Source organism: Neovison vison, chromosome 12 (genome assembly GCF_020171115.1).
Source record: "Neovison vison isolate M4711 chromosome 12, ASM_NN_V1, whole genome shotgun sequence".
Lineage (NCBI taxonomy): Eukaryota > Metazoa > Chordata > Mammalia > Carnivora > Mustelidae > Neogale > Neogale vison.
Genome location: NC_058102.1, coordinates 53,945,755 through 53,968,706, shown reverse-complemented (window position 1 = coordinate 53,968,706; position 22,952 = coordinate 53,945,755). Strand labels below are relative to the sequence as shown.

General features: G+C 38.2%; 1 protein-coding gene across 1 annotated transcript; it reads right to left on the bottom strand.

Annotated features, from left to right (window-relative positions):
• Window positions 1–3,335: 3,335 nt before the first annotated feature.
• On the bottom strand, window positions 3,336–22,689 carry CLEC9A (C-type lectin domain containing 9A). Its single transcript, XM_044227888.1, has 6 exons — window positions 22,599–22,689; window positions 20,857–20,937; window positions 8,364–8,510; window positions 6,328–6,479; window positions 4,580–4,701; window positions 3,336–3,910 (listed from the first exon to the last, which is right to left on the bottom strand). Exons 1-6 carry the CDS (start codon window positions 22,687–22,689, stop codon window positions 3,778–3,780), a joined length of 726 nt encoding a protein of 241 aa, XP_044083823.1. The 3' UTR covers window positions 3,336–3,777.
• Window positions 22,690–22,952: the final 263 nt, after the last annotated feature.

The window sequence follows — 22,952 nt, the reverse complement described above, 5'->3', positions numbered from 1 at the left end:
AGTTTCGACCTTAATATTTGGAAAGTCAAATACTTTGTAAAGGGATTCTCTCATTTTTAAAGAATATGGAAAACATCATAATCTGATTTAAGGTATATGTAACTTTTTTACAAGGTCCATAGGATGTACAGATTTTTAGGATCTAACAATATTATTATTCTATCAATATTACTTTTCTAATGTTTTTCTTTTTTTACACACTTAACCGTAGTTTAACCGTAGCATATAAAAAAAGCTTCTTCACACTGGTAGGACAGAGTTTTCTGTTTCCTTTCCCCTTCCCCCCTCCTTTTTTAAAGATTTAATTTATTTGACAGAGAGAGAGATCACAGGTAGGCAGAGAGGCAAGCAGAGAGAGAGGGAAGCAGGCTCCCTGCTGAGCAGAGAGCCCAATGCAGGGCTCGATCCCAGGACCACGGGACCAGAGGCCTTAACCCACTGAGCCACCCAGACTCCCCTTCTCCCCCCTTTTTAAAGCTGTCTTGGATCTCAGTGAAATGGGTCAAAATTTTCCAATTTATTATTGGTGAGACCAAGAACTAAAACTTGTCATCCCCGTGCTAAGGCCCAATGTCTTACCAGTGGCTAGAAAAAGATCTTGATATTTTGGACCAAAAGCAACCTGCAGGAAAAAAAAAAATCTACCACTCATTGCCACAGAGGAGATTTGTAGGAGTTTATGACAGCTGCACTGTGGATAAGATTCTGACCTGCAGAGACTACGTCACATATTGATGGGATGACATCAGCCAAAGGATGTTTGCCTTTTGCTTCATTGTACTTTTTCTTAAAAGAGTTATTAAATGCTTCCTATCCTTTCTCTAAACATAGTCCCATGACAATACTCTGAAGAATCTTGAAGACAGTCTTTACTACTAAAAATTGTTATTGTTTCTCCTTCATTCCAAGTTATTATATTCAGCTGCCAGCTGTCAGCTGTGAAAACCAAACACAAGACTCAACTTATACTGTTTTCCATGCTGTTTTCTTTCTCTAGGTTCAGCAGAAAATTAGAAAAATCCCTTTTACTGAAAGGCCCACTATTTAAACTCCAGGTCAAGGGTAAATTGAAAAAAAATAATAACACGAAAACATGCCCTTCCCGCCCTTAAAGGACCTAATCCTTCAAAGGTCACCTTTTTAAAATAGACTTCTGGGTTCATTTAAATGATTTCCACTATCTCCATGAGATGGGTTTTATTTTACTTTATTTTAGTGGTGTCCTTTATCAAAAAGAAAGATGAGACTCCAATGTAGTTCAACTACTCCTTGTAAAGAATCAAAAGATTAAATAAAATTATATTGAATTTAACAGGTATTGAATGAGAATTTACCATGTAGTAAGTTATTCTAAGGATGGTAAGTGGTAGAAAAATAATATAATATAATTAGTGAATTTTTCTTCTTATGGATCATAAGATATTTTCATATCTCCTGTCTCTTGGGAAAAGCTAATCTATGTCCAAGGAGCCTTCAGACCTAAGAGACAGATTGTCTATAGCTTCATTTGAGGAGATTCATTAACTTTAAAACAGATATTCTGTCTAGACAGTTGCTGACATTTTACATTTAAGTTTTACCTTCTCAATATTCCTGTAACATGAGCAGGAAAAAGGGTCATTGTTATCTGGTCTACATCTCTAGATGCCAAGAGATGACTGGTGATTTACTCCAGATAATAGAAGTGAGCCCTGATATAGCATCAAACTCCAAGAAGGCACTATTAGCTATTAACATATATTCATACATTAATCTTCAAACAATATTTTGAAACAAATTCTATTATTATTTTACAATGAAGAAATTGAGACACAGAGAGATATAGTTGCAAGTGTTGCAGTGTCACTTCTCAAAAAAAGACATCCAGACGGCCAACAGACACATGAAAAGGTGTTCAACATCACTCATCACCAGGGAAATGCAAACCAAATCACAATGAGATATCACTTCACACCTGTCAGAATGGCTAAAAAAAAACAAAAACAAAAACAAAAACAAAAACAACTCAAGAAACAACAAGCAAGAAACAACAAGCATTAGTGAGGCTGTGGAGAAAAAAGAACCCTTGTGTGTTGGTGGGAATGCACACTGGCGCAGCCACCATGGAAAAGAGTATGGACATTCCTCAGAACCTTTAAAAATGGAAATACCTTGCAATCCAGTAATCACATTACCGGATATTTACCCCCCCAAATACAAAAACATTAATTCAAAGTGTTACATGCACCCCTATTTACTACAGCATTATTATCATAGCCAAGATATTGAGGCAGCCCAAATGTCCATCAATTATAAATGGATGCACGCGCACACACACTACACACCACATATTGGAATATTATTCAGCCATAAAAAAGAATGGAATCTTGCCATTTGCAATGACACAGATGGAACTAAAGAGAATAATGCTGAGTGAAACAAGTCAGAGAAATACAAATACCATATGATCTAGCTCATATGTGGAATTTCATGAGCAAACAAGCAAAGGAAAAAACAAAAGGAGAAACAAACCGAGAAACACACTTAACTACAGAGAACACACTGAGGGTTACCAGAGGGGAGGTGGGTAAGGGGAATGGGTGAAATGGATGATGGAAATTAAGGAGGGTACTTGTGATGAGCACTGGGGGATGTATGGAATTGTTGAATCATTATATTGTACACCTGAAACCTGGAATTAAAATTAAAAACTAAGAAAAAAAGTGCTAGAGTGTTAACCTGGAGAGTCCCAACCTGAGCCCTCTGATTTGTGTGTGGTGAGGATGGTTAGTGAGAGGGAGGAAGAGAGTTCACAGCTGTCTTTTTTTTTTTTTTTTTAAAGATTTTATTTATTTGACACAGAGAGGGAGAGATCGCAAGTAGGCAGAGAGGCAGGCAGACAGAGAGGAGGAAGCAGGCTCCCCGCGGAGCAGAGAGCCCGATGTAGGGCTCGATCCCAGGACTCTGGGACCATGACCTGAGCCGAAGGCAGAGGCTTTAACCCACTGAGCCACCCAGGTGTCCCACAGCTGTCTTTTACTGGAGATGCACTGGTAATGGCAGCCTGGCTATTCCTTCCACTTACATGAAGAGTTGGTGGTTCACATGTCCAGTAGAATTCCACAGTCCTAAAAAGGTATTGTCTTACTAGCAGCAGATAGCTGCCTGTCTTCCTTCTAATTTGAAAATCCATATCTCTGTCCGACCATCCTACCAGATGGATAACAGAAAATGTATAGAAAATCTGTCAGGTAGAGACTTTAAAAGACCACATTTTTCACATTTATTTATTTATTTATTTAAAAAGAAAAGAACAACATCCAAAAAAAAAAAAAAAAGAAAAGAAGAAGAAAAGAAAAGAAAGTAAAGAAAAGGAAGAAAAGAAAAAAGAAAAACCAGTCAGCTAGAAATACATTTCCACCCCCCAGTGGCTTATAGGTTTTTGTGTGGAGTTTATAGTCATTCTAGATTAGGAAAAAAGAAAGAAAGAAAGAAAGAAAGAAAGAACAAAGAAATTATTTTTCTTCAGTTTGTTCTCAACCTTTCAGGATTTTGTCCTATGAAGCTATAAATCGGTTTTATTCTTGGCAATTTAAACAATGTCAATTGAAGTTCTGGAAAGTACTGAAGAAAATTACCAAGTGTAAGTATAGAGATAGGTTTTGAGTCCCAGGAAGGTGTTATCATAGCCCACACCTAGGTTCACTTCTGCATCTGCTTTATGGAATTTTGTGGCAGGTTTTCCAATGTCCTGTTCAACAGAACTATCATAATAGATTTCTCCTGGTACAATTTCTTTCAGATAGAGGATCTTAACACATACTTCTCACAGATAAAATATTTCCAATTGCTGCAGTTAGTGGAAGAAAGGAACTTGTCCTTGAGATATCCACAGAGCTGGTCAGTTGATTGGAGAGTCTGTACTGGCGATCTGGAGAAGCAAGTCAGTGAATCTGACATTAGGTAGGGGGCTTACAGTGTTGTTCTTGTGGGTAATGATGAGAGGTGGGTAGCTTTTTGTTTCGTTTTGTTTTAATATGGTACCCTCCTGTGGTCCCCTCCTTCTTCAGTAATAGAGATGTTTTTGCTCAATAAAAATGTTAACATAAAAAACCCCTCATATTAAAGGAAATAGATCCACAAAAATAGGCTCTAACTTAGGATCTCTTTACTGACCTAATTCTCAAAATACGAAAGCACCTAATTCTGTTCACTAATCTCCCTAGCTCTATCTAAGACTCTTAATTGGGAAAAATAAATAAATAAAAGTAAAAAGCTTAATAAGGAAATGTCTTAATACTTACGACAATTTCTTTCCCTGAGCACTCACTAGCCATTAAATAATACACAGGAAGCATCTGTGATAATTATACTGTTCATTCAGATTCTCAAGTTTTGATGTGAATGTGCTAGAGTTTTATGGCAGCATGGCCAAGGAGTAGGAAGACTTGGAAGCCTCAGGTTTGATAGCAATCAAAAGCCTGTGTAATTATCATGCTGACTATGTCTTTTGGAGAAAATCTGAGGTATAAAATAAAATAAAATTTGGAATTCCCTCATGTTTCTTCTTTTTCTTGTAATATTTCTCTCAGACACTTACAGGGAAGGTGAAGGAGGGGAGCCATCTTTCCAAAGCCACGGTCTGCTGAGTCCATCATGAGATAGCTCCACCCAGTAATCATAGCCTTTCTTGACATTACTCAGGCTGTCAGTGATAAAGTCCTAGAAGAAACAGACCTAACAGTGAACTGAGGGGAAAACAACAGCAAACTATCATGAAATATAAAGTGTGGCATTTTGCCTAGACAGACAGAAATGGGAACTTGAGAGGTGGAGACCAAGACAGAGGGTTTTAAAAGAAGTGATACCTTTTATAGACTTTTATTTATTGCCATCTAATAGGTGTGGTGTTAAGGACTATACAGAAAATAGGCAACTGGTATTAAAATAATCTTAACAGATTCAGAGTTTGGCAGATAATATAGGTCAAAACAAGGTGTTATACTGAAACTCATTATCAGGAAAAGTAAAAACATCCTTGACATCATAGACCACATAGATCATTTTTTCCCAGTATACTTCAATATGAGAAATAGTTTAGGATATTCCAGAGGCAAATTAACTGTAGGCATATTTTGTCAGAAAAAACATTATTGCTCCTCTAAAAAAAAAAAAAGAAAAGAAAAGAAAAAAAATTATTGCCTTTTGTCACCAAATTTGCACAGAAAACATAGTATAAGCCTATAATTATTGTAAGTCCAAGTTGCCTTGGTTTACTGCATATTCTTAACATACCCTTAAAGACTTTTATTTATTTATTTGACAGACAGAGATCACAAGAAGGCAGACAGGCAGGCAGAGAGAGGGAAGCAGGCTCCCTGCTGAGCAGAGAGCCCGATGCCGATGCCGGGCTTGATCCCAGGACCCTGAGATCATGACCTGAGCCAAAGGCAGAGGCTTAACCCACTGAGCCTCCCAGGTGCCCCCTTAATGTGCCCTTAAATTGTTCTGTCATTATTTTTTGAAAAATGAAGTTTAATTATTAAGTGTAGCAAGCATACATTTTTAATAGGGCCAGAAATGTGTAACTGTATATTCTATTTCACACACATTTAGGAGTAAAATGATTTCAGGAAAACTCTTTTTGCTTGTTAAGATGTTAGTAAAGTAGACGTAATATCAATTAAACATTTCGTTTACCAAATGCTTATTCTTATAGACCTCACCATTTCATGACATCACTTCCCTTTCTATACTTCTGCTTTTCTTTTAATAACAAAATTTAATGGTTGTTACCCTTTCCTACAGCGCTGAAAATAACAAATTTGAAACATATATAAAATTATAATATATGTATATCTTAGAGTGGATTACAAAGCAACAAAATGGTTTTCTCCTTACCCCCTCTCCTTTTTCATTAAAAAGGGACATACAACTAATATATTTCCCTTAATCTGGATAATTTCCTGTATGTTTGTTTGTCCAATTAAAGGAAAACAAACCTCCGGTAATTCCTACTTTGTCTCTTTTAAACCCTTATTATATATATTAAATATAGTTTTGTTACAGAATATTAAGAAATCATGTCTAATTAGAATCAGCCCTTTCTTTTTTTTTTTATCTCAACTCTTCTCCATAAATGTCATCTTTTTTTTCCCAATTTATTTATTTTCAGAAAAACAGTATTCATTATTTTTTCACCACACCCAGTGCTCCATGCAATACGTGCCCTCTATAATACCCACCACCGGTACCCCAACCTCCCACTCCCCTGCCACTTCAAACCCTTTCTTTTAATGTGTATCATGGTATTTTCAGAATGATATGAAACCATAAGAGGGTGCTTACCATTTCTTCTTTGCTGTCTATTTGTAGAAGATTAGAACCCTCCTTCAAACAGTCCTCTTTACTGGTGTGCCAAAATTTCCAGTTTTCAAAGACACGGTAACAACTTCCTCCATTCTGAATCCAGTTGTCTGGACAAGAGTTGCAGTTATGGGCTTTGAATAGAAACATTTTACTTTATTAAAGTTATTATAAAAATATTAGTAGTGCATCTCCTCAAAGGAAACCTTTGTCTCACCCCCAGTGAAGCTGAACATTGTAACCAAATGGGTCAGATAAGTTGGTTCTTACCATGGAAAGATTTATATATTTCCAACTGCAATAGGTCTCTAAGAATTAGTTTAAGATAAAATTAATTTCAGAATATCTTATCCCAAATGGCTTCTCTTCTATACAATTGAGTTGATTATTCTATTTTTATAAATCTTTCCCCTCTTTAAGCTTATGTTATGCATAGTCTTCATTATTTGCTTATTGTTTCATGTCTGTTACTCTTACTGGCCCAATTTAGTTGGAATATATATTGGACCACTAGGCAAGCTGATAATAAGTTTCAAGTTGATGTGTAAATTCTGAGAGTTAAATATGAAAATGTTTCCTATAGAAAGGACAGGACAAACAGTGTACTTTCAGGACTGATTTGAAAATATGTGGGTGAGGAAAACTGAAGAAAATCATAAGTGACCAATAAACTCTTTCAGGACTTGGATGTAACTTAGAAGTAAGCCATATTGTTTAATCAGTTTTATGAAAGCTGTCTTGAGAAAGAAGGTATTCACAAAAGACTTCTGCTCTAGACTATAAAAGGGGGACTAAAAAGCAAGAACTTGACCAAGTGTTTCTTGCACAGACACTGAAATTTCCAGAACTCTAGTTTCAACAGAAAGGCCTTCTACTTAAGGTCACAAATAGTTTTTTATCAGTGTCCAGGGCCCAAAAGTTGAGTTATTTAAAGCTTCTCAATATCTTTTGTTTGTAATCTATGCTAATCAATGTCTTGACTAGTGTTACAGCAAGACTGGTGTTGACAAAAGCAGCTGAAATTTTGGAGGACATATTAGATTTGTAGTTCCCCCAAATGGTTATTACCATTGTCTTAAGGTTAATGGCTCAGAGGTAGGGCTAATTCATGCTTGCCAAAGCCTGTTATATTTAAAAACACTCTTAGGCACCCAGTGATTCTGTAAACATTTATTTGACAAAATTTCAGCCAGGAGGTGGTGTTTTGAGCTCTCTTATTGGTGATAATTTAAATGATATCCACTATAGGGATAATTAATGTCAATTAAGTAACCACAGAATACATGACAAACCATACCACACATAGAAATAAGGCTGTTTTAGGTTTAAGATTCTAGTAAGAGGTGTAAAAGATAAAAACTGAAGTAACTTTATAGAATTTTTAAAAACAGTTGAACCCTGCATTGTTATAATGTTACGGTAAATACTCTGATTTTTAAAAAATGATTTTTCTTCTCAAAGAGATATCTAAATTTGAATCTAAAGCAGTGTTTAAACTAAGCATATTGAAGAATTTAGAACCATAATTAAAAATATACTTAAAATTTTGAGTGATTGGATAAAACATAATATGCTGCTTTAAAAAAAAAAATCCAGGGATGCCTGTGGCTCAGTCTTTAAGCATCTGCCTTTGGTTCTGGTCATGATCCCCAGAGTCCTAGAATCAAGCCACCTGCTTGTGTTTCCTCTCTCAGTCCCTCTCTTGCTGTCTCTATTAACTAAATAAATAAAATCTTAAAAAAAAAAAAACAATCTGCTAATCCTACACATTTCCCTTTGAAATTTGTATGATTCTAAATCTGCATTTCTTGAGACCTCAGTATTTTTCACATAATAATGAAATATATAAATATATATTTAAAAAAATTGAACTGGAGTGGGATCAAAATTACGTCCCTCCTAATTTTAAAATTCTGTCTGCAATTTTACAGACAATAAAATGTGTGTCACTGTTTCTTTTGAGGAATTGGTGCCTGTGTTTGTATCTGCACAGTGAAAGCTGATTTTATATCAATTACCTGAACTGAAAGACTTTTGCCTCAAGGTTTGGCAACATTTCATCTGAAGGTTATGGTTTCTCTTCCACTCTGTGAAGTTCGACAGTTCTCTATCCTGATGGATGAGTTTTTCTTGCTGCTTCATTGCAATAGTGGACACCTGGAACACTTCAAACGATAAATGACAATAATTCTCAATTAAAAATACTGACAAATTAGAACAAAGTAATTCTTCTATACAGACTAAGGACAACTACAAATTATTATTTTTGTGACTTCAATTTGCATTAAGGTTTTGTTTAAAATTTACAATGTTCAAGCATCAAAACTTTGGGGTGTCTGGGTGGCTCCGTCAGTTAAGCCTCTACCTTCAGCTCAAGTTTTGATCCTGGGGACCTGGGATCTAGCCCCTGCCAGGGGGCTTCCTTCTCCTTTTCCCTCTGTCCCTCTTCCCTACTTGTGCTCTCTCTCAAATAAATAAGTAAAATCTTAATTTTTTTAATTTATAAAAAAGAATAAAAAACTTCAAAGGATACAGAGCAAAAAACCCCTTGCCTTCCAGATGCACCCAACTCCTCTCCCCAAGCACAGTCAATTTACCCATTTCTTTTTAATTCTTCCGCACATATTCTGAATTTTACAAGTGAATGAATATAAAATTCCCCCTCTTTATAGAAACAGTAATGATCTATGTATATGGTTTTTCACATTTTCATATTTCATATTTTACCACTTAAAATATATTTTGGACATAATTCCATCTCACTGTATAAAGAGCTTTCTTGATCTTTCACTCTAACTTTAGCAGATTCAATTGACTTATGCTAGTCATTCCCTACTGACTTTTTTTTTTTTTAAGATTTTATTTATTTGACAGAGATCACAAGTAGGCAGAGAGGCAGGCGGGGTGGGGGGGAAGCAGGCTCCCCGCTGAGCAGAGAGCCCAATGTGGGGCTCTATCCCAGGACCCTGAGACCATGACCCGAGCCAAAGGCAGAGGCTTAACCCACTGAGCCACCCAGGTGCCCCCCTACTGACTTTTAGATTACTTATAATCCTTTGGTGTTCCAAAAATAAATACTATAATAAAGAACCTTAGTCACACATAATTTCATATGTGTAAGACTTACATATGTAAGACATATGTAAGTATATTTTCAAGAAAAGTTGCTAGGTCAAAGTTTATTTACATTTAAATTGTATTAGATATTTCCAAATTACCCTCCACGTAAGTTGTTGCAAATGGTATTTCAATATTATTTGAATTTGCATTTCCCTTTTTATGCTTGGTGTTGAAACTTCTTCTCATACATAGAAATGTTAGTTGCATTTCCTTTTCTATGAACTGTATAATTATATGTAATTACATAATTTTTTCATTGAGTTTCTAGTCTTTTTGTTATTGTCTTATACAATAAAGATATTGAGCTGTGAGAATTTGTTGGAGCAGGACTGGGATCAGCCTGCATAGTGTTTCTAAGTTCCTGCCTGTTAGTTTTCTAAAGTTCCTGCCTGGACTTGACCTCTGGACAAGGTGTGAGGTATACTGATGAATAGTGTAGCTTTATAATCATCAGTCTGAGGACTTTTGGTCAGATGATACTAGCTTGTCAGCATTGTTTGCTGATGCCGCGTGACTGATGCTTTGCCCCTGGTTACAATGAGGTCCTGAGCAGGCTCTGCTATCGAAGCTGGATACCTGAAAGAAATATGCTTGTGTGGGGACACCTGGGTGGGTCAGTAGGTTCCGCATCTGCCTTGGGCTCAGGTCACAATCCCAGCATCCTGGAATCAAGTCCCACATTGGGCTCCTTGCTCAGCAGGGGGTCTGACTCTCCCTCTGCCTGCCTGCCATTCCCCTCTGCTTATTTTCTTTCTCTCTCTCTCTCTCTCTCTGATAAATAAACACGTAAATAAAACCTTAAAAAAAAAAAAAGAAGAAGAAGAAGAAGAAAGAAAGAATTACGCTGATGTGGTCAGCATAATATAAAAACTACCAAGCAAGACTCCATGTTGGGCTCTCTGCTACCAGAGTGTTTAGTGCACATACCCATCAGTGGTTCCTGACTCGAGAGAAATTGTGTCCTGAGAAAATAGTTACAGAGGGAGGACAAAGTACTTCTCTGTACCTGGACTCTCCAGACTATACCCTTACTTTAATGTGGTTCTTAAACTGCATATTTTTCTTGTAATAAACTATAACTTTGTAAGCATTGTCATTTCAGGTTCTGGGAATCTTCGTTAGCAACCAATCTTTAGTTTAACTGATGTGTTAGTGCACTTACATTTAATGGGTCAGAATAGCTAATGCATGATATAAGCCATGAGTTTCCCAGTGTGTCTTTTGACTTTGTGGTAGTTTACCCCACATACATCAGATGATTTTTGGGTCATTTTGAGCAAAAATCTTACACCTGAGATTATACTTTTTTTTTTTTTTTTCTTTTTTTTCCAATTTATTTATTTTCAGAAAAACAGTATTCATTATTTTTTCACCACAACCCAGTGCTCCATGCAAGCTGTGCCCTCTATAATACTGCCTGATATCTTTTTTTTTCCCAATTTATTTATTTTCAGAAAAACAGTATTCATTATTTTTTCACCACACCCAGTGCTCCATGCAAGCTGTGCCCTCTATAATACCCACCACCTGGTACCCCAACCTCCCACCCCCCCGCCACTTCAAACCCCTCAGACTGTTTTTCAGAGTCCATAGTCTCTCATGGTTCACCTCCCCTTCCAATTTACCCAAATTCCCTACTACTCTCTAACGCCCCTTGTCCTCCATGCTATTGGTTATGCTCCACAAATGAGTGAAACCATATGATAATTGACTCTCTCTGCTTGACTGATTTCACTCAGCATAATCTCTTCCAGTCCCGTCCATGTTGCTACAAAAGTTGGATATTCGTCCTTTCTGATGGAGGCATAATACTCCATAGTGTATATGGACCACATCTTCCTTATCCATTCATCCGTTGAAGGGCATCTTGGTTCTTTCCATAGTTTGGCGACTGTGGCCATTGCTGCTATAAACATTGGGGTACAGATGGCCCTTCTTTTCACAACATCTGTATCTTTGGGGTAAATACCCAGGAGTGCAATTGCAGGGTCGTAGGGAAGCTCTATTTTTAATTTCTTGAGGAATCTCCACACTGTTCTCCAAAGAGGCTGCACCAACTTGCATTCCCACCAACAGTGTAAGAGGGTTCCCCTTTCTCCACATCCTCTCCAACACATGTTGTTTCCTGTTTTGTTAATTTTGGCCATTCTAACTGGTGTAAGGTGATATCTCAATGTGGTTTTAATTTGAATCTCCCTGAGGGCTAATGATGATGAGCATTTTTTCATGTGTCTGATAGCCATTTGTATGTCTTGATTGGAGAAGTGTCTGTTCATATCTTCTGCCCATTTTTTGATGTGTTTGTCTGTTTCGTGTGGGTTGAGTTTGAGGAGTTCATTATAGATCCTGGATATCAACCTTTTGTCTGTACTGTCATTTGCAAATATCTTCTCCCATTCCGTGGGTTGCCTCTTTGTTTTTTTGACTGTTTCCTTTGCTGTGCAGAAGCTTTTGATTTTGATGAAGTCCCAGAAGTCTATTTTCGCTTTTGTTTCCTTTGCCTTTGGAGACGTATCTTGAAAGAAGTTGCTGTGGCTGATATCGAAGAGATTACTGCCTATGTTCTCCTCTAAGATTCTGATAGATTCCTGTCTCACGTTGAGGTCTTTTATCCATTTTGAGTTGATCTTTGTGTACGGTGTAAGAGAATGGTCGAGTTTCATTCTTCTACATATAGCTGTCCAGTTTTCCCAGCACCATTTATTGAAGAGACTGTCTTTTTTCCACTGTATATTTTTTCCTGTTTTGTCGAAGATTAATTGACCATAGAGTTGAGGGTCCATATCAGGGCTCTCTACTCTGTTCCACTGGTCTATGTGTCTGTTTTTATGCCAGTACCATGCTGTCTTGGTGATCACAGCTTTGTAATAAAGCTTGAAATCAGGTAAGGTGATGCCGCCAGCTTTATTTTTGTTTTTCAACGTTTCCTTAGCGATTCGGGGTCTCTTCTGATTCCATACAAATTTTTGGATTATTTGCTCCAGCTCTTTGAAGAATGCCGGTGGAATTTTGATCGGAATGGCATTAAAAGTATAGATTGCTCTAGGCAGTATAGACATTTTAACGATGTTTATTCTTCCGATCCAAGAGCATGGAATGGTCTTCCATCTTTTTGTGTCTTCTTCAATTTCTTTCATGAGTGTTCTATAGTTCCTCAAGTATAGATCCTTTACCTCTTTAGTTAGGTTTATTCCCAGGTATCTTATGGTTCTTGGTGCTATAGTAAATGGAATCGATTCTCTAATTTCCCTTTCTGTATTTTCCTTGTTAGTGTATAAGAAAGCCACTGATTTCTGCACATTGACTTTGTATCCTGCCACGCTGCTGAATTGCTGTATGAGTTCTAGTAGTTTGGGGGTGGAGTCTTTTGGGTTTTCCATATAAAGAATCATGTCATCTGCGAAGAGAGAGAGTTTGACTTCTTCATTACCAATTTGGATACCTTTTATTTCTCTCTGTTGTCTGATTGCTGTTGCTAGGACTTCTAATACTATGTTGAACAAGAGTGGTGAAAGTGGGCATCCTTGTCTTGTTCCTGATCTCAACGGGAAGGCTGCAAGCTTTTTCCCATTGAGGATGATATTTGCTGTGGGTCTTTCATAGATAGATTTGATGAGGTTCAGGAATGTTCCCTCTATCCCTATACTTTGAAGCGTTTTAATCAGGAACGGATGTTGGATTTTGTCAAATGCTTTTTCTGCATCAATTGAGAGGACCATGTGGTTCTTCTCTCTTCTCCTATTAATTTGTTGTATCACATTGATTGATTTACGAATGTTGAACCATCCTTGTAGCCCAGGGATGAATCCCACCTGATCATGGTGGATAATCTTTTTAATGTGTTGTTGGATCCTGTTGGCTAGGATCTTGTTGAGAATCTTAGCATCCATATTCATCAGTGATATTGGTCTGAAATTCTCCTTTTTGGTATGGTCCTTGCCTGGTTTGGGGATCAGAGTAATGCTGGCTTCATAGAAAGAGTCTGGAAGTTTTCCTTCTGCTTCAATTTTTTGAAACAGCTTCAGGAGAATAGGTGTTATTTCTTCTTGGAAGGTTTGGTAGAATTCCCCAGGGAATCCGTCAGGTCCTGGGCTCTTGTTTTTTGGGAGATTTTTGATCACTGCTTCAATCTCGTTATTAGATATCGGTCTATTCAGGTTGTCGATTTCTTCCTGGTTCAATTTTGGTAGTTTATATTTTTCCAGGAATGCATCCATTTCATCAAGGTTGCTAAGCTTATTGGCATATAACTGTTCGTAGTAACTTCTGATGATTGTTTCTACTTCCTTGGTGTTAGTTGTGATCTCTCCCCTTTCATTCATAATTTTATGAATTTGGGATTTCTCTCTTTTCTTTTGGATTAGTGTAGCCAGTGGCTTATCGATCTTATTGATTCTTTCAAAAAACCAGCTTCTAGTTTCATTGATACGTTCTACTGTATCTCTGGTTTCTCCCTCATTGATCTCAGCTCTAATCTTGATGATTTCCCTTCTTATGTGTGGAGTTGGTTTGATTTGTTGTTGATCCTCCAGTTCTTTAAGGTGTAGAGACAGCTGGTGTGTTCTGGATTTTTCAATTTTTTTGAGCAAGGCTTGGATGGCTATATATTTTCCCCTTAGGACTGCCTTTGCTGTATCCCATAGGTTTTGGACCGAAGTGTCTTCATTCTCATTGGTTTCCATGAATTGTTTCAGTTCTTCTTTGATCTCCTGGTTGATCCAAGCATTCTTAAGCAAGGTGGTCTTTAGCTTCCAGGTGTTTGAGTTCCTTCGGAACTTTTCCTTGTGATTGAGCTCCAGTTTCAAAGCATTGTGATCTGAGAATATGCAGGGAATAATCTCAGTCTTTTGGTATCGGCTGAGTCCTGATTTGTGACCCAGTATGTGGTCTATTCTGGAGAAGGTTCCGTGTGCACTTGAGAAGAATGAGTATTCTGCTGTTTTAGGGTGAAATGTTCTGTATATATCTATGAGGTCCATCTGGTCCAATGTGTCGTTCAATGCTCTTGTTTCTTTATTGATTTTCTGCTTCGATGATCTGTCTAATTCTGAAAGAGGCGTGTTAAGATCACCTACGATTAGTGTATTCATATCAATATGACTCTTTATCTTGATTAACAGTTTTCTTAAGTAATTGGCTGCTCCCATATTGGGAGCATAGATATTTACAATTGTTAGATCATCTTGGTGGATAGTCCCTTTAAGGATTATGTAGTGTCCTTCTGTATCTCTGACTACAGTCTTTAGTTTGAAGTCTAATTTATCTGATATGAGAATCGCTACCCCAGCCTTCTTTTGAGTCCCATTGGCATGAAAGATGCTTCTCCACCCCTTCACTTTCAGTCTGCGTGTATCTTTAGGTTCAAAATGGGTCTCTTGTAGACAGCATATGGATGGGTCCTGTCGTTTTATCCAATCTGCAACCCTGTGCCGTTTTATGGGTGCATTGAGGCCATTCACATTGAGAGTGATTATTGATAGATACGTTTTTATTGACATCGAGTTACCTTTGAAGTCTTTCTTTCTGTAGACTGTCTCTATATTTCTGTTCAATGCTATTCTTGGGATTTTTCCTCTTTTATAGAACCCCCCTTAATATTTCCTGCAGTATCGGCTTGGTGGTTGCATAGTCTTTTAAGTCTTGCCGGTCTTGGAAACTCTTTATCTCTCCATCCATTTTGAATGTCAGTCTTGCTGGATAAAGTATTCTTGGCTGCATGTTCTTCTCATTTAGTGCCCTGAATATATCTTGCCAGCCTCTTCTGGCTTGCCAGGTCTCTGTGGACAGGTCTGCCGTTATTCTGATGGGCTTCCCTCTGTAAGTAAGGAGCCTCTTTGCCCTGGCAGCTTTCAAGAGATTATACCTACAATTATAATTTCTCAATTTGACTATCAGGTGTCGTGATGTTTTTTTGGAGTGTATAATCTTGGGTGGAGACCGTTCAGCCTCTAGTACATGAACGCTGGTTTCATTCGCGAGATTCGGAAAGTTTTCATGAAGGACTTGTTCCACGACATCTTCTAGACTTCTTTCTTTCTCCTCCCCTTCAGGAATTCCAATAATTCTGACGTTGGAACGCTTCATGGCATCACTTATTTCCCTAATTCTGCTTTCGTGGGATCTAAGCTGTTTGTTCCAGGCTTCCTCCTGATCCTTTCTCTCTATCTGTTTGTCTTCCAGATCACTAATTCTATCTTCTGTCTCAGTTACCCTAGCTTTGAGAGAGTTTAGATTGGATTGGAACTCATTGAGAGCATTGTGGACCTCCTCCCTGGTAGCTTTAAGCTCCGCCCTAACATTGTGAACATCCTGTCTGGTCGCTTTCAGTTCGGCTCTAATCAATTCTGTTTGGTCATCCATGGCTTTCTCCAACCTAGCTATTGCCTGGATAATTGTTAGCCTGAATTCTCTTTCCGACATATTGTCTATGTTGATAGTCGTTAGCTCTGTTGTGGAAGGTCCATCCTCTGTATTTTTCTTCTGTTGGGCATTCCTCCTCCTAGTCATTTTGGTGGGAGAAGACTGAACAGATGTAGCTGGATGTATCAACTCTGGTGCAGTCAAGGTGCACCCTGGAACACTTCCTGATCTCCGTCTCAGAAGCCTCAGTCTGGGTGCAGAAGCTGAATAAATTCCCCCTTGGATGCTGGCAGTGCAGGTTCCAAGTTAAAGACCCTGGGGGCGCAGGATCTTTTGCTCGTCCCCAAAGCCAAGGCAGTGGCGGCTGTCTGGGAGCTCCTGACCGCCAGAGAGGTTCCAAGCAGCGATCGCACACTGAGATTTTGCCGCTGGCCGGGGCTGGGAGTGCCCGGCTTGCGCGCACCTCTTTTCAGAGGCGGCTGTGGGTCGGGCGCGCATCTGGGGCACTGAGAACGGGGCGCTGGTCCATAAGCCGCAGGCTGGGCTTTTGCGCGCCTCTGTCCGGGGAAGAGTTTCGCGGGCGCGAGGCTTAGACTTTGAAACAATGGCCTGGGTCAAGAAGCGCCCCAGGGCCTTAGAAACCCAGGAGAGCTGGAGCGACGTGCACGCGCATCTCAAGCTTTGTGGTAGGGCTAGCGCGCGTTCTGCAGACCGGCTCCCATCCCCTCACAGGAGCCGGAACCCCGCGCTCTGGGGCACGCTGGCGGCTTAGGGACCAGGAGCCGGTTTCTCCGCCGCACTCTCTCTGCCTCCGCGCCGGGGAGGCCGTCTGGGACCGGGGACTCAAGCCCCTGTCCCTAGCCGCCCCGATTCCCACAGTTTGCCCCCGCGATCCTTTGCTCTTTTGGAGTGCTTTCAACCAGTCTCCGAGTTAATGCTGGTCCCCAGACGCAGGGCACTCTCGCTCGTATCGGGGTATTACTTTTGCACCGGTCGCCTCTGGTGGCTCCCTCCCCCTTTTGTTTATCTTCCGATATCAGTCCGCTGTTCCCATTCCGCTTTACCTGCTCACTGGCGTCTTCTGCCCCTGTAGAGATCCAGACGTGTATAATTCTGATCTCAGGCTGATTTCATGGGTGATCAGAGTTCTTTGGTAGGTAATCAGCTCACTTTGGGGTACCAGCTGAAAAGACGCCTCTTCCTAGTACCCCGCCATCTTGTCCCCCCCCCCTGCCTCTCGAGATTATACTTTTTACAAGTATATTTCACTTTCATATTTTGATGTAGCTGGAATTTATTTTGTTGGAATTTATGAGGTATGACTTCCAAGTTTTTCCCCCAGATGGCGACATTGTGGTCTCAAATCATATACTGAAGAACCTCTTTCTCATTCTCTTTTAATTGCCATCTTTAGCTTACTCTAATTTCCAATAAACTAGTTTGATATATTTCTATTGTTTTCATGATATTCAATCCACCTGCTTATCTATTCCTAGGTCAGTACCACATAGTCTTCATTATTTTAGACTTATAATTTATTTCAATATTTGGTAAGGCCAGGCCTCCCATTTTCATATTATTTTTATAGTTTTTAGAGTTCTTTCCTTATAAGTCTAACAAGGTTTTTAAGTCAGTTTTTTAAAAATATTTTTTAAAAATTAATTTATTTGACAGAGAGAGAGTACAGGTAAGGAGAGAGGGAGAAGCAGGCTCCCCACTGAACAGGGAGCCCGATGCAGGGCTCCATCCCAGGACCCCAGCGTCATTACCTGAGTGGAGGGCAGATATTTAACCAACTGAATCATCCAAATGCCCCAAGTCAGTTCTCTTTATTTATTTATTTTTAAAGATTTTATTTATTTATTTGACAGACAGAGATCACAAGTAGGCAGACAGGCAGGCAGAGAGAGAGGAAGGGAAGCAGGCTCCCCGCCGGGCAGGGAGCCCAATGTGGGGCTCAATGCGGGGCTCGATCCCAGGACCCTGGGATCATGATTTGAGCAGAAGGCAGAGGCTTTAACCCACTGAGTCATCCAGAACTAACCCCCAAGTCAGTTCTTCTTAAAAATCATTTTATACAGTATTTATTCCTATTCTATTAAATATTTTTCTTAATATGGATATTGATTTTCTTTGAACCTATAACTTAATGTTTTCAATCAATTTTGGAAAATATTCATCCAGTCAATCTTTTTTTAATATAAATATCTTGCTTTCTTTTCCTTTTTAATTTAGTTATTTTTATTAACATATAATGTATTATTTGCCCCAGATGTACAGGTCTGTGAATCATCAGGCCTACATACTTCATAGCACTTACCATAGCGCATACCCTCCCCAATGTCCATAACCCAACTCATCCAGTAAGCCTTAAAATAATACTACTTTTTTCTAATTCTATCTTCTACTTTGAGGTCTACTATTACACTTATACTAATCTTTTCAATATGCTTTAGGACTCTCTCCCTCTTTTCTATATTTTGCTCAGGAGCTATGGACAATAGATGGTTATGTCTTATGCACTTGTGGATGGTTCAAGTAATCTCAGCTGCTAGTGGCTTGGGTTATGTTCCTTCTTAGCAAAAGGCTGGATGTAACCAGAGTGGGGAGTAAGAGTTCGATATTATTTATTTTACTCTATTTATAATCTGGCATGTATGGAGATTTCCTTTTAGAAATTTGAAGTATTATTCTAAAACTTTGAATTTTGATGAACTTTTTCTAGATCAACTATATTCTTGAGGTTGTTGTTGTTTTGTTTATTACTATCTGACAAGGTTGTACTACATAAAACTGTAATAAAACTGGAGAAAGGGAAATGATACTCTCTTTAGTTTCCCCTTATATAGGAAGCAATGTACCTTTACTGGTGTTGGGCTTGTAATAAATTTGTAAAAAGTGAGGAATATAGATTAAACAATATATTTACTTAGGGGATTGTAAGACAAATGTTTTTAAAGCCCCCAAATAAAAGCACTTATTATATGATGTTATATGATACATCTAATTGTTGGATTAAGAAAATGAAAAAGAGGGGCGCCTGGGTGGCTCAGTGGGTTAAAGCCTCTGCCTTTGGCTCAGGTCATGATCTCAGGGTCTTGGGTCCAGCCACACATCAGGCTCTCTGCTCAGCAAGGGGCCTGCTTCCCCCTCTCCCTCTGCCAGCCTCTCTGCCTCCTTTGATCTCTCTGTCAAATAAATAAATAAATCTTAAAAAAAAAAGAAGGAAAACAAAAAAGACTAGTAAAAACAATTGGAAAAATCTGATTTTATAGAAATTATTTTTCACTATAGATTTTTTTTAAATAGAAGGTAATTAGTATAGGTCATATGGTAGAAAAAAAAACAAAATAGTAGAAAGAAAGCAAGAAATTACTTCTTACATTTAAAACTACCATTCAAATAACATTTGTTAACTTTAGTTTATATCTATTGAAACTTTTTTCCGTATTTGTATGTAAAAAATCTATTTTACATACAATTTTTATAAAACTATATTTTTCCATAATTGACTTTTTTTTAAAGATTTTATTTATTCATTTGACAGAGAGAGATCACAAGCAGACAGAGAGGCAGGCAGAGAGAGAGAGGAGGAAGCAGCCTCCCTGCCGAGCAGAGAGCCCGATGTGGGACTCGATCCCAGGAACTTGAGATCATGACCTGAGCCGAAGGCAGTGGCTCAACCCACTGAGCCACCCAGGTGCCCCTCCATAATTGACTTTTTAATCTGCTTATTTCATGGTAAAATATTGCATAACTATATCTCCATGTTAGTAACAATAGTTCTAGAAGACTTCTTTAAATTACTGCAGTGTATTCTTTTATATCAATGTAGCATCATTGATTTTTATCAGTTATTTTATTATCAGATATCTATGGATGCACTTTTAATAGTATATAAGACTAATTATGTGGGGCACCTGGGTGGCTCAGTGGGTTAAAGCCTCTGCCTTCAGCTCAGGTCATGATCTCTGGGTCCTGGGATCAAGCCCCACATGGGGCTCTCTGCTCAGCAGGGAGCCTGCTTCCTCCTCTCTCTCTGCCTGCCTCTCTGCCTACTTGTGATCTCTGTCTGTCAAATAAATAAATAAAATCTTAAAAAAAAAGACTAATTTTGTAAATTAACCCATTCATTACTTTGATATCATGGTATTTTAAATAGGATATAGATTTCATTCTTTACTCTTTGTCAGAAACATATCCTTTTTTTACTATGTATATTAGATTATATACATCATAGGTGGTGTTATATATATAATTTAAATATTAGTATTTACCTTTCCCTTACATTGAAAATTTTTGCGGAGAAAACATTTAACATTTTTCGTTGAAATGGAATGATGATTAAGATGATACAATTATTACAAATTAAACATGATATTTATAACTTAAAATCTACTGTCTGTACTATAATCTATAACTAGCAAGGATAAGCAGTTAGTTAGGAAATTTGAAGTGAACCAGCTGCTTCTTGTTTAACACAACTCTTGTTTCTGTAACTAGCTTTACATAATAAAAGCCCTAAGAATGTTTTTGAGAATATGTGAGATGACTCTGGCAAAAGACTGGCTTGGTAGCAATAGTATAGTCACTATACTTGAACAAAAGCCAATGGTAAAAATATTTTACATTTATGTAATAATATTTAAGTGTTTTAGAAGTATTTATAACTATTAACACAAAACAAAAGAAAGCCAAAACTTTTACTGGTAGACAATTTCCAGAAATTACTAAAAATTTTAAATACTTTACTTTCTGGCTAGCTTTCCTTTATCCTTATCAAAATATTTTCTTCACCCAATTTTTGTTTTGGGAGTTAAAAAATTGTTTAATCTGTACTACATCCATGGAATGGCAACTTCAAAAAAAAAAACAACAACAACAACAAAAAGTAAGCACTGACATTGTCACCATCTATCCCCTTCTCCTGACCCTTTTTTTAGTGACTTCTTCTTTGTAATGTATAATTGTGTATAAAGTATATGAAATACATGTATATAGATTATTTTGAAGATATGCTTTTGTACTTACACTTGATCCCCAAGAAAACAGAGGTGGTTACTGAGCCCACGCAGAGAATACATGAAATCACCACCACCAGACACCATGCTCCTGAACAAGGCATAGGGGCAATGACACTGAGTTAAAGAAGATGAAAGAGATGGGCCAGTGTGAAACTAGGCTCAGTGAAAGAATGAGCATTCTTACTAGAGAATCCTTGACGCCATGGGAACTATAGTAACTGGAGAAAAGAATTCCAACTTTTTCAAATGCAAGTTATAACTTGGAATATCTTTTTTTTTTTTTAAGATTTTATTTATTTATTTGAGAGAGTGCAAGTGCACAAGCAGGGGGAGGGAAAGACACAGAAGGGGGAAGAAGACTCTCTGCTGAGCAGAGCGCCCTACTGACTATAGGGCTTGATCATGACCTGAAGTGAAGGAGATGCTTAACTGACTGAACTACCCAAGGACCCCAGAACAGCCTGGATGTTGAAAGACGTCAAATCCAATAGGTTAAGTAATTTACTCCTCTCATCCTTTCATGAGGTCTTAACCTTACCAACTAGTTACATGTTCCAACGATCTTTTAGAGACTATAGCAAACCAGAATGCAGGCTTTCGTTTTTGAAAACAGGAACACTGTGGTGCATCTCCTCATCTCTTCTCTGTACCCCCTGAACACGATTGATTCAGAGCTATTTCTTTTAAACATACAATTTTGAATGAGGAATACCCCCCCCCCACACCAGGTAATTTTGCATCTCTTTAGGAAAGAAAGATAAAGAATGTGTGACTTGTTATATTGTTAACACTAATGAGAGAAAAAACAAAAGTGATCTTTGGATTATGTGGTAGGCTGAACCATGCTCCTGTCCCAGATGCCCACGTCCTACTCCCTGGAACCTGTAAATATTACCTCATATGACAAAAGAGACTTTAAACTGTAATTAAGTTAAGAATCTTGGAATGGCGACATTATCCTATTTTATCTGAGCCTTTATGAGTGAGAGGTCAGTGGTCAGGGTGCTATCTGATGAAGGAAGCAGAAAGAGACTTGAAGGTTCTTCAAGTGTTGCTGGCTTTGAAGATGGAGAAAGGGACCATGAGCCAAGTGAAGGAAGAAATGCAGCTCTAGAACCTGAAAAACACGAACAAATGGATTCTCCCCTGGCTAGATCCTCTTGAAGGAAGGCAGCCCTGACAATACCTTGCCCAGTGAAACCTATTTTTTGGACTTCTGATCTTTAAAACTGTAAGATAATAAATTTATATTGTATTAATCCCCTTGGTCTGTGATAATTTGTTATCATAATAACAAGAAGCTAATAGAAAGCTTAAAGAAGAACAGCAAAACTGATCACCATAGCACACAGCTCCACGTGCTAAGTTTTGTCAGTTTTTCAACCTGTGCTTTCTCTTTATTTCCTAGTTTTTGTCAGATAATTTTCAAGGCATTTTATGCAGGACCTAAAATAATAAAAAAATAAAAATATATAGGATTTCTTCCCTTTATCTTCCAAATCCCGGAATTCTTTGTCTTTCCAGCAGGAAAGAGGGGAAAAGGTACTATGTTATTTGTCAAATCCATTGTTCCTTTCCTTTTGCACCTTTACGTACTCTTCCACATCACCTCACTTTTTAATGCTATTATATAATGCACATTATCAGAAGCACATGTGGGTTATCTTAGAAAAATCACCTTGGGCTCATCACAGAACAGGAAACAAAGCAGAAACTTCAAAGTCTTGGACTAAATAATCAGATGGTTACCTGAATATTTGGTGGAAGACAGATGTTTCTGGTAAGGGCTTGGTGTTGGGGGATCCCACTGAAGAGAGGCATATGTGTCTTCCTCCTGCATGTCTGAAATGCTGGGATAGGAAAGGCAGGCCACACGAGAAGCCAAGACAAACAACTCCTCTTGTGGTAGAAGCAGGCTCGTGAAAGAACTGAAATTGACTACTTCTCACATCAGTGGGAAACTATGTTTGGGTTTAAGGGATACAATAGGTGCATCTTCATCTAGAAAGTAGAAGTTTATGAAGTTTAGGCCAAAGTACAACTTGTTAAAGAAGGAAATGAGAAAAGAAACTGAACTTGAAATGGCCTCTGGTAGAATAGACT

Excerpts from the sequence above, each read along its gene's own strand:
- CLEC9A (XM_044227888.1), bottom strand. The coding sequence starts at position 22,689 with ATGCAGGAGGAAGACACATATGCCTCTCTTCAGTGGGATCCCCCAACA. Across the intron at positions 20,938-22,598 it reads GTCTTCCACCAAATATTCAG|GAGCATGGTGTCTGGTGGTG; the intron begins GTAACCATCTGA and ends TGCCTTGTTCAG. Across the intron at positions 6,480-8,363 it reads GCAAAAGTCTTTCAGTTCAG|CCCATAACTGCAACTCTTGT; the intron begins GTAATTGATATA and ends TTCTATTCAAAG.